Genomic DNA, 10874 nt, shown 5'->3' on the forward strand with positions numbered 1-10874 from the left:
TTTCAATAAGTAAGGCAGGTTTGCAAGCTGGCCTTCTAGAACTCAGTGAGTGCTTGTTTTTTTTTTTGCCACTCATTTCTTATTCAGACTCCTCAGCAACCTTGTGAAGCAGAAACCAAATGCAGCCGAGATGCAGTTCCAATCAATTATTGTGAATTTTGCTCACCTGGTGGAGATATGCTGCCAAGCAGAGAAAAGTGAAACGTGTTTCCAAGAAGAGGTATCCCTGTTTCCTTGTTTATTCTCTTAGCATTCTTAGGGGTTATTAAGTTTAAAAAAAATTCTCCGTTCTAGTCATGAATGGATTGGGAGAAAATCACAGTCTCAGTGGACTGGTGTAACTAAGTATTTTGGTTGAAGATACACTAATATTTATGTTCATTTGCAGAAACTAGGTGTGTTAGACACGAAAAGAGATAAACAGAAAGTCATTGATCTCAGATGAACTGAGATGTTTCGGATTGGCAGTGGGGGGAAGAAGGATGAGCAAGACTCTGGTCATTGTAGAGAAAAGGTGTCCGTGGAAATACAGAGAAATTTTAAACAAATAACAGTTTAAAGGCCTGTCTGGGCAAGCTGTAGCTTTGTTTTAGAAATTTCTGGGGGCACAATCAGAAAGAGTCACTGAAGGTAGTTTAGGGCTTAACTAGGAAACCAGGTGAAAGGATTTTATTCTCTCGGTGGTAGGTCATTAGAATAGGGGGTTGAAGAATAGAAAGAGAAACTACGATCAGAAAAAAGTGTCTCTGCATATCCACTAAACTGACTACCAGGTGATTGTTTTGTGTTATCAATCTAATTATATACAGTTAACAAGGAAATGACTTTTCATAAGATGGTGAAGTTGTGTGACTTAAATTTCTAAGAATATCATGGAGATCCTACTATCACTCTGAGGCACAAAAAATTCATGTAAATTCATGGACTGGACCTGGAATGGCCATTCTCCTGCAGATATGACGTGAGAAACAGAAATTTGGTTATAGTAGGTTATAGTATCTGAGTAGAAGAATCCAAGTATATGGTTAAAAATATATATATAATAAAGGAGCCTTTACAGTCAGAACAGGTTGGGGCTAGTTAAGGCTGGGGTTTAGCAATGGCCTAGGGAAACATTTTCACAGGTAACAATTTTCACAAATGCCTTAATTACCTTCAGTGGCTCTTTTCTGGGCTTCCTTCACAGCTCAGTTGGTAAAGAATCCAGCTGGCTCTTTTCTACTTTTTCAGCTAAACTGTGCATGTGCTTATGTTAAAAGTCACATATCTGTAGTCTAAGCCAAAGAACTGGTGCTTTTGAATTGTGGTGCGAGAAGACTCTTGAGAGTCCCTTGGTCTGCCATGAGGTCAAACCAGTCAATCCTAAAGGAAATCAATCCTGAATATTCATTGGAAGGACTGATGTTGAAGCTGAAGCTCCTTTATTTTGGCCACGTTATGCAAAGAGCTGACTCACTGGAAAAGACCTTGATGCTGGGAAAGATTGAAGGCAAAAGGAGAAGAGGGAGGCAGAGGATGAGATGGTTAGATAGCATTACTGATTCCATGGACATGAATTCAAGCAAACTCCAGGAGACAGTGAAGGGCAGGGAAGCCTGGTGTGCTGTAGGCCATGGCATGGCAAAGAGTCAGACAGCACTTAGTGACTGAATAATAGCCATAATCTGTGGCTCAGCTGGTAAAAATCCACATCCATTGTGGAAGATCTGGGTTTGATTCCTGGGTTGGGAAGATCCCCTGGAGAAGGGAAAGGCTACCCACTCCAGTATTCTGGCCTGGAGAATTCCATGAACTGTATAGTCCATGGGGTGGCAAAGAGCTGACCACCACTGAGAGCCTTTCACTTTCACTTTCATAGCCTTGACAAAAAGGTAGGTCAAACTACGGCCCTCTGGCTAACTTAGCTTCACTCCCTGTTTATGTAAATAAGGTTGGGTGGGCACACAGCCCTGCCCATTTATTTACATGTTGTCTGCGGCTTCTTTTTTTTTTTTTTTAATTTTAAAATCTTTTGCGGCTTCTTAAAACAGCAGAATTGAATAGTTGTAAAATTGAGTAGTTGTGACAGAGACTGAATGAACTACAGAGTTCCAAATATCTGGCTGTTCACAATAAGAACTTTGCTGACTGCCAGACTAGTTGAACACAAAATGAAAACAGTCACAAATGTTCATTTTTTCATTTTAAAGCCCTTTTACTTTCTGTATTTAGAAAACACATTGCTACCTGAGTAACAACAGTAATAATAATAACAACTATTGTAGTTTTCTTATATATCTTATATATTATATATATTTTAGTTAATAATATTGTAATATCTTTGTATGGGGAAGAAGGTGGTCAAAAAGTACAAACTAGCAATCAGTTATGAGGGAAACAAATGCCAGGGATATGATTTGCAACATGATAAATATAATTAACACTTGTTCTTGTTGTTCAGTTGCTGAGTCGTGTCTGACTCTTTGCAACCCCACGGCCTGCAGCACGCCAGGCTTCTGTTGTCCTTCACTATCTCCCGGAATTTGCTCAAATTCATGTCCATTGAGTCAGTGATGCTACCTAACCATTTCATCCTCTGTCACTCTCTTCTCTTTATGCCTTCAGTCTTTTCCAGCTTCAGTGTCTTTTCCAATGAGTCAGCTCATAAACCCTTTTTCAGAAAGGCCTGTACTTAAGAATTCCCTAGAGAATTTTCTTGACATGTTCTTGCTCTTGAACAGGAATACTTCTTGCTGGAACTACGTCACCAATAACACGATAGGAAGATTTCTGTGTGCTTTTTCCGACACTTTTTGTCAAACAGCAACCTTCAACTTAATGGTTGAAAAGCCCAAATTTCCTCCCTTCCCTCTCTGCTTTAGGATTTCTCCACATATTAAGGAAGCAAATAGGAGCTATCTGAAGAATATATCATATTAACTATGATTTGTTAGATTAACTTCTTCAGATAAAAATGGTTATTATCTGTAATTATGCATCATCTATAACATTTCATGAATTTTATCTCCTTATGATTATTCTAAGGCAGTGATTCTGGAATATTTGTGTGCATCAGAGTTGCTTGGAGGGCAACTTCTCTTTTGTTAAAAGAAAATCAGTGTTTTTTACTCACAGGATTTCTGATCAATAGATCAATAGATCAATAGATCTGGGGTGGGGTCTGGCAAGTTCCCAGGAGCTGCTGATGCTATGGTTTGGAGAACACTTGAGGAACCACTTTAGGGTGAAAGTAGATAATCATAAACTAGTCCCCTGTCCCCTCCCAATATTTTCATATATCTAACTCCTAGTGAGAAGTTGGAACCAAGGACAGTAACAAAAATAATAAAGCAATTGAAAAGTAACCTATTTATGAAAAGAAGTGAAAGAATTTGGGGACACTAAATAAAAAAGATAAGACTGGAATATTAAAAAATAACTTTATGTTATATGAATAGGCTTAGCCAAAAATACAGGACTATATAATCGAAAATATAGAATATAGGAATATAATATCTTGGAATCTTATCAGCAAAGAATTTGTGTGACTCTGTGTGTGTCTCTGTTTGTGGAAGAGGCCTAAGTTTGACTGTAGTGCAAAGGAATAATTCCTAGTGACTTTGGGAGTCTCCAAAGTCCCCCAAGTAAAGTCTGTGTGTGCTCGGTTATGTCCGACTCTTTGTGACCCCATGGACTGTAGCCCACCAGGCTTCTCCATCCATGGAATTTTCCAGGGAAGAATATTGGAGTGGGTTGCTGTGCCCCTCTCCAGTGGATCTTCCCAATCCAGGGATGGAATGAGAATCTCCTGTGTCTCCTCCATGAGCAGGTGGATTCTTCACCACTGTGCCACTTGTGAAGCCTTAGAGGTGATGAGGCTTACTCAATTAGCAGTCTGTAGATTTTCCAGTTAGACTAACTGCTGCAGGGACCTACAGGCATTTTCTTTGTTTGAATAGTAAATTATGTGAACCTGTTCTGCCTGCTAAAAGATGAAGTGGGCAGGCTTGAAGATTGCCTTTCTAGCTATGACTGGTGGGAGGATAAAACATTTTTAGTCAAGATGGAAGACATTCTGAGAAGTAAACCAGAATGCAGGAAAATTCTAGGGAGAAAAAAGTGAGCCGAAGTTAATGTTGGAATGTCAGTAAGAATAAGAATGAAACAAAAAGAAGGAATAAAATAAGAAACTCAGCCATACAAGGTGAATTGAATCTTCCAAAGAAAAGGAATCTCATGTTTCATGAGGTAATAATGTGAATTGCAGGCATCAGCAGTTTTAAGAAGAAAAATACTCAGGTGAGAGGGGAATGATAATTATAGCCTGAGATAATTATCTGTCAGCCAACAGAATACAACATAGAAAAACGTTAACAAGAAGTAGCAGAAATTTGGGCAGGTTGAAATGATAGTTTGAAAAATAATATATAAAATTTAATAATAAAAAAGCAGTGCTCTGCTTTTAGTTGTGACTCAACACAAGTTCATGTGAAAAGACTTCCTGTTTTGAGTAGCCTCTGCTTACAGTTTGATGAGTCTACTATTAAAGCTACTGCAATCCTGGGATGCATTTCTGGAGAAAAAGCAAGGATCAGAGTAAGCAATGTGATATCTCGATCATATGGATAAAGTCATTCTGAGATACTGTATTTAGTTTCTTTTATAAGTAATACATGAACATGAGTGAAGCAAGAGTTCACACAGAAAAGCAGGGTACATTTCCCATTCCCAAAAGATAAGCAATTTAAATCTTCCCTATTAGTACTCCTAGCGATTAGTGTTATTACTTTAGTAACTTCTTAAAATATTGCTATCACTTAAAGAATATAGCGTGTTTACACTGACTTCAACAATACCACTCGTAGACTTTTAATATATTTTTAGGTAAAGTGTTTTTCTTTTATTGATTATATTCTTCCTTGGTTCTTACACTTCAGTCAGCATCTAGTGATTTTCCACAACATAATTAACATCTAAATTTCCTTAATTACTTTGCCAGCTTTCCTTTTTAAAGCTATGCCATTATTTCCACACACCCTAGGTTTGTTTATCCTGCTTTGTTAATGTAAGGTGTATGTGTGCTAAGTTGCTTCAGTTATGTCTGACTCTTTGCAACTCCATGGACTGTAGCCCGCCTGGCTCCTCTATCCATGGAAATTCTCCAAGCAAGAATACTGGAGTGGGTTGCCATGCCCTTCTGCAAAGTGCATGGAGTGTACAGTTTGTCAATAGTTGATGCTAACAACTGGAAACCAATAAATAGTATATTCAATAGTGCGTTTAACTTTAATGTTATTTACAGCCATACAATGAATGGATTAGTCCAACAACTTATCTGGTATTGCTTAAAAAATACCAATATTAAATGAAGTCTTTTTTCTTATTGTCAAATGCAGAAAATATGCCACATTTGTTTAGTTTTACATATTTGGACTATGATTTCCTAATACATCCTTCTTTCTTGAGAGGTTCTAATTACCTTTCTTTTTCCATATTGACAAAACATCTGCTTTCATCATACCGCTAAGTTGTATCAGGTCTTAATCATACAGTTTTTGTAATAGAATATTCTATCATCTTAAAACTATATTTGAAAAGTCCTCTGACTTACTCTTTCAGTTTGGACCTAGTTATTTCTAGAATTGACTATCCATGGAAAGTTTCTTCCTAGTGTGAAGTGAAGTGAAGTGAAAGTCACTCAGTTGTCTGACTATTTGCAATCCCATGAACTAGCCCATAGAATTCTCCAGGCCAGAATACTGGAGTGGGTAGCCTTTCCCTTCTCCAGGGGATCTTCCCAACCCAGGGATTGAACCCAGGTCTCCTGCGTTGCAGGCAGATTCTTTAGCCACAAGGGGAGGCCAAGAATACTGGAGTGAGTAGCCTATCCTTTCTCAAGGGGATCTTCCTGACCCAGGAATCCAACCAGGGTCTCCTTCATTGCAGGCAGATTCTTTACCAACTGAGCTATCAGGGAAGCCCCTCTTCCTAGTATAACTTTGGGTAAGACGGACTATTTCTAAAATTCCATTTTATGTTTTTTCTTGAATTCTATTAAGTTTTTCTGGGCTAAATTCTTAAGCATGTAATGTATTTATGTATTTTTTCAGAATGGGCACCCAGGAGAAAAACTTTTGGTGTCCTTATATGTTTAAATTATTATTTTATCCATATATTTACACAGTTTTGTTTTTTAGCTGTATGTTAGCTTGAATTCTTTAGTTGTAAATAATATGGTCAAATTCTGGATAACTTAAGTAAAAAATAGTATATTGAAAAGATAGTAGTGATTTCAGAAATCTTAAGGAAGCTTTAGAAAATGGACTGAGCAGCAGGTAAAAACAGAAGTAGCTCAGAAATCAATGACTTTCTGGTCTTTTACTGCTGGAATATCTCTACATGTTGCTATTCTGAGCTCCTATCTCTGCATTTTGAGATGTTGATTAATATCATATCAATGACTTTATTTTTCAGAAGTTCATCAATAGCTCTTACATTGATGGTGGGTTTTTCAATAGGCTTTATTCTTTCTGGTATATTGCTACTATTAATGAATTGGGACTTCAAAAGAGATGAAAGGATGTTGGCAAATTGCTATATCCTAGAATGTAGAGTCTTGAAAAGTATGTCACAGGATGTGGAGAAATAGACAAGCAATATTTATTCCAAAGTTCAGACGGATGATAGGTTAGTAGCCTCCTATATGGACAACATATGGACTTGGGAGAAAATATTTGCAAACAATGCTACTGACAAGGGATTAATTTTCAAAATACACAAACAGTTCATACAGCTTCATATCAAAAGATCAAATAACCTAATCAAAAAATGAGCAGAAGACCTAAACAGATATTTCTCCAAAGAAGACATACAAATGGCTAGCTGGAAAAGATGCTCAATATTGCTAATTATCAGAGAAATGTAAATCAAAGCTACAGTGAGGTATCATCTCACACCATTCAGAAAGGCCCTCATTAAAAAGTCTACAAATAAGAAATGCTGGAGAGAAAACAAAGGAACCCTCCCTCACTATTGGTAGAAATGTAAATTGGTGCAGCCACTAAGAAAATAGTATGGCGTTTCCTTTAAAAATACTAAAAGGAGACCTACCATGACCCCACAGTCCCACTGCTGGGCATATATCCAGAAAAGATGAAAACTCTAATTTTTCAAAGATACATGCACCGCAGTTCATAGCAGCACTATATACAATAGCCAGGAATGGAAGCAATATGAATATACCCACTAACAGATGAATGGATAAAGGAGATGTGATATATATATACACACACACAATGGAATATTACTAAGTCATGAAAAGAGTGAAGTAATGCCATTTGCAGCAACATGGATGGGCCTAGAAATCATCATACAAGGCGAAGTAAGTCAGATGGAGAAAGACAGATAGCATTCTATATCACTTCTATGTGGAATCTAAAAAAATGATATAATTGAATGTATTTCCTAAAGAGAAATAGACTCACAGACATAGAAAACATACAATGGTTGCCAGAGGGGATAGCAGGGGTGGAAGGAGATAAACTAGGAGTTCCAGATTAATATATACATACTACTGTGTATAAAATAAACAAGGACCTACTGCATGGCACTGAGAAATATATTCAGTGTATTGTAATAACTTATAATGAAAAAGAATCTGAAAAAGAATAAATAAGAGAACTTCCCTGGTGGTCAGTGACTAAGACTCTGTGCTCCCAAAGCAGGGGGCCTGGATTTGATCCCCGGTCAGGGAACTAGATTCTCATGCTACAACTGAGAACCTGCATGCTGCAATGAAGATTAAAGATCTGTGTGCTCCAACTAAGACCTGGCAAGCCAAATAAATACATCAATATTTTTAAAAGATACATATGTATGTATACACACACACAGACACACATATGGGCTTCCCAGGTGGCTCAGTGGTAAAGAATATTCCCGGCAAAGCAGGAGCCACAGGTGACTCAAGTTCCATCCTTGGGTCAGGAAGATCCCCTGGAGAAGAAAATGGCAACCCACTCCAGTATTCTTGCCTGGAGAATTCCATGGACAGAGGAGCCTGCTGGGGTGCAGTCTATGGGGTTTCCAACAGTTGGACACAACTCAGTGACGGAGTACATATGTACTATGGGATTACCCTAGAGCTGTTTTCAAATGCAATGTGAAGCTGATGTTGATTGTTCATTTTCACCCTGCAGCAAAAGAGTGCCATACTTTGGTGAGAAGGAAGCAAATTTTTATTTAGCCAAATCTGGGGTCTTGAACGTAGGTGTCGTTGCAGTGAATTAAGTCCTTAAACTAAGGGACTAGGCCTATGAGCAATTCTATTCTAAGACCTTGAGTCATGGGCATATTGGGATATATCTCAGGCATGCACCAGGGAACTCTTAAAGATTTCCTATTTGGGGATCAGAGCTGTTTAGCTGTATTCTCTTTCTCACAGATGTGCTTATTTGCTTTATTTTATTTTATTTTTTAGGGGTCCAAACTGATTGAAAAGTGCCAGCTTCTTTTGGGAGGCTAAATGATTCCAGAAAATGTCACCATAGGATCTTTGTTGAGAACTGCATTTTGTTTTTCATGAATAATGAAATGCATGTTTAATACTCAGAATAAAAATCAATAGTGTCAGTTTTCATCTTCTCACAATGCTACTCAGGAACACTAACCAATCTAGACTAAATCTCTAGTTTCTTACTCAGCAGAGAAATCTACTTATTGCAACTCTTCTGCAACCTCTTTCCTCCTCATAAACTTTCTACTTCTCAGAAGCAGCAATGGAAATATGAACTCAAGGGCAGGGAGGTGGGGTGGGAGGATGTGTGGCTTTCAAAGGTCTCAGGTGGATATAAAGGGCTGCCACATGCCACATCAAGCTGGGACCTGGCTGCTGGGTTTCTGGAATGAAAAAGATCCAAAGTGCTACTTTGGGTTTCTATCCATACCACTACTGAAAATAATTATTGATGAGCTGAATGAAATGGTTTTGTAAGAAAGTTACTTTCGTAACAGTATTCTCGTTCATTTTTACCCTGGATATGTGATGCTGACATTGTCACCAAGGAATCCCAATATGTTCGTATTAACTTGAACTTTCACTGATGATGTGTACCAGCAGTTTTTTTCCCCAGAACTCCTTGGAGAAAGACATAAAGAACTTATTCTTTGGACTTAGTTTTCCATATGTTTTTTTGTGTGTAATGAAGTTAAAAAAAAAAAAAGCAGTGATATTTTAGTGCTTACTAAATGAACGGTTTTGATTAGAGAAAATATTTAATGCTCTTTTCAGTGCTCTATACTTGATTTCAATTTTTCCTCACTCCAGTAATTTCAATGTGTTCATATATATATCAGCAAATTAAATCCAAAAAACATTGAAGTATCTATTATGTTCAATAAACTGTGCTAGGTATTGCAGGGAATGATATGAATATGATACGACCAGGTCACTAATGAATTTAAACAAGATATAATCACATGAGGAATTGTAATAATGGGCAGATTTCACATTTCCAGTGTCTTAAGAGCAGAACTAACTGATAAGGTAAAACCCAGGGGTTTGAGATCACACATTATCCCAGAGACAAGGAAAGTCCATGGAAGAAGGGACCCTGGCCAGTGACTAGAAAATGTACGTGGTAGGTTTTAAGACACGAGCGAAGTAGTAAGACTCAGTGAAAGCCTAGGTTACAATGCTGCGTGGGAACACATTGTAGCTTAGTTACAACAGTGAAAAGTATTAGTAGAGCAGTCATGTCCAGCTCTTTGTGACCCCATAGACTGTAGCCTGCCAGGCTCCTCCATCCATGGAATTCTCCAGGCAGAATACTGGGGTACCCATTCCTTTCTCCAAGGGTTCTTCCTGACCCAGGGATTGAACCCAGGTCTCCCACACTGCAGGTAGATTCTTTACTGTCTGAGACACCAGGGAAGCCTAGTTATAACAATAGCTAGTATTTATCATACACTTCTTACATGCAAAGTGTCAGCCTTTAAATGTATTATTCCTGTAACTTCTACAACTGTATAATAAAGTGGGTACCATTATTTCTTTACTACAAATGAAGACAGACAGACTGCCATTTGAAGGTGAGTAGTTTAGGGTGAAGCCCCAGGCTTCAGCAATACGTGAACTTCCAGAAGTTCAAGTTGGTTTAAAAAAAGGCAGAGGAACAAGAGATAAATTGCCAACATCTTCTGGATCATCGAAAAAGCAAGAGAGTTCCAGAAAAACATCTATTTCTGCTTCATTGACTATGCCAAAGCCTTTGACTGTGTGGATCACAATAAACTGTGGAAAATGCTGAAAGAGATGGGAATACCAGACCACCTGACCTGCCTCTTGAGAAATCCGTATGCAGGTCAGGAAGCAACAGTTAGAACTGGTCATGGAACAACAGACTGGTTCCAAATAGGAAAAGGAGTACGTCAGGCTGTATGTTGTCACCATGCTTATTTAACTTCTATGCAGAGTACATCTTGAGAAACGCTGGGCTGGAAGAAGCACAGGCTGGAATCAAGATTGCTGGGAGAAATATCAATAACCTCAGATATGCAGATGACACCACCTTTATGCCAGAAAGTGAAGAAGAACTAAAGAGCCTCTTGATGAAAGTGAAAGAGGAGAGTGAAAAAGTTGGCTTAAAGCTCAACATTCAGAAAACTAAGATCATGACATCTGGTCCCATCACTTCATGGCAAATAGATGGGGAAACAGTGGCAACAGTGGGTGACTTTATTTTTGGGGGGCTCCAAAATCACTGCAGATGGTGATTGCAGCCATGAAATTAAAATACGCTTACTCCTTGGAAGGAAAGTTATAACCAACCTAGATAGCATATTAAAAAGCAGAGACATCACTTTGCCAACAAAGGTCCATCTAGTCAAGGCTATGA

General features: G+C 38.2%; 1 protein-coding gene across 2 annotated transcripts in view; it reads left to right on the forward strand.

Moving 5' to 3' along the window:
- The window catches only part of LOC138442623 (alpha-fetoprotein-like), a 48808-nt gene extending 40198 nt beyond the window's left edge, over positions 1-8610 (forward strand). For both annotated transcript variants that reach the window (XR_011257792.1, XM_069594345.1), the window contains 2 exons: positions 88-220; positions 8459-8610. Coding sequence is in view for 1 of the 2 variants with exons in the window: in XM_069594345.1 (XP_069450446.1) it covers positions 88-220; positions 8459-8503 (178 nt within the window). In the remaining variant the exon portion in view is untranslated. The remainder of the gene's footprint in view (positions 1-87; positions 221-8458) is intronic.
- Positions 8611-10874: the final 2264 nt, after the last annotated feature.

Source organism: Ovis canadensis, chromosome 6, assembly GCF_042477335.2.
Source record: "Ovis canadensis isolate MfBH-ARS-UI-01 breed Bighorn chromosome 6, ARS-UI_OviCan_v2, whole genome shotgun sequence".
In the NCBI taxonomy this organism is placed as follows: Eukaryota; Metazoa; Chordata; class Mammalia; order Artiodactyla; family Bovidae; genus Ovis; species Ovis canadensis.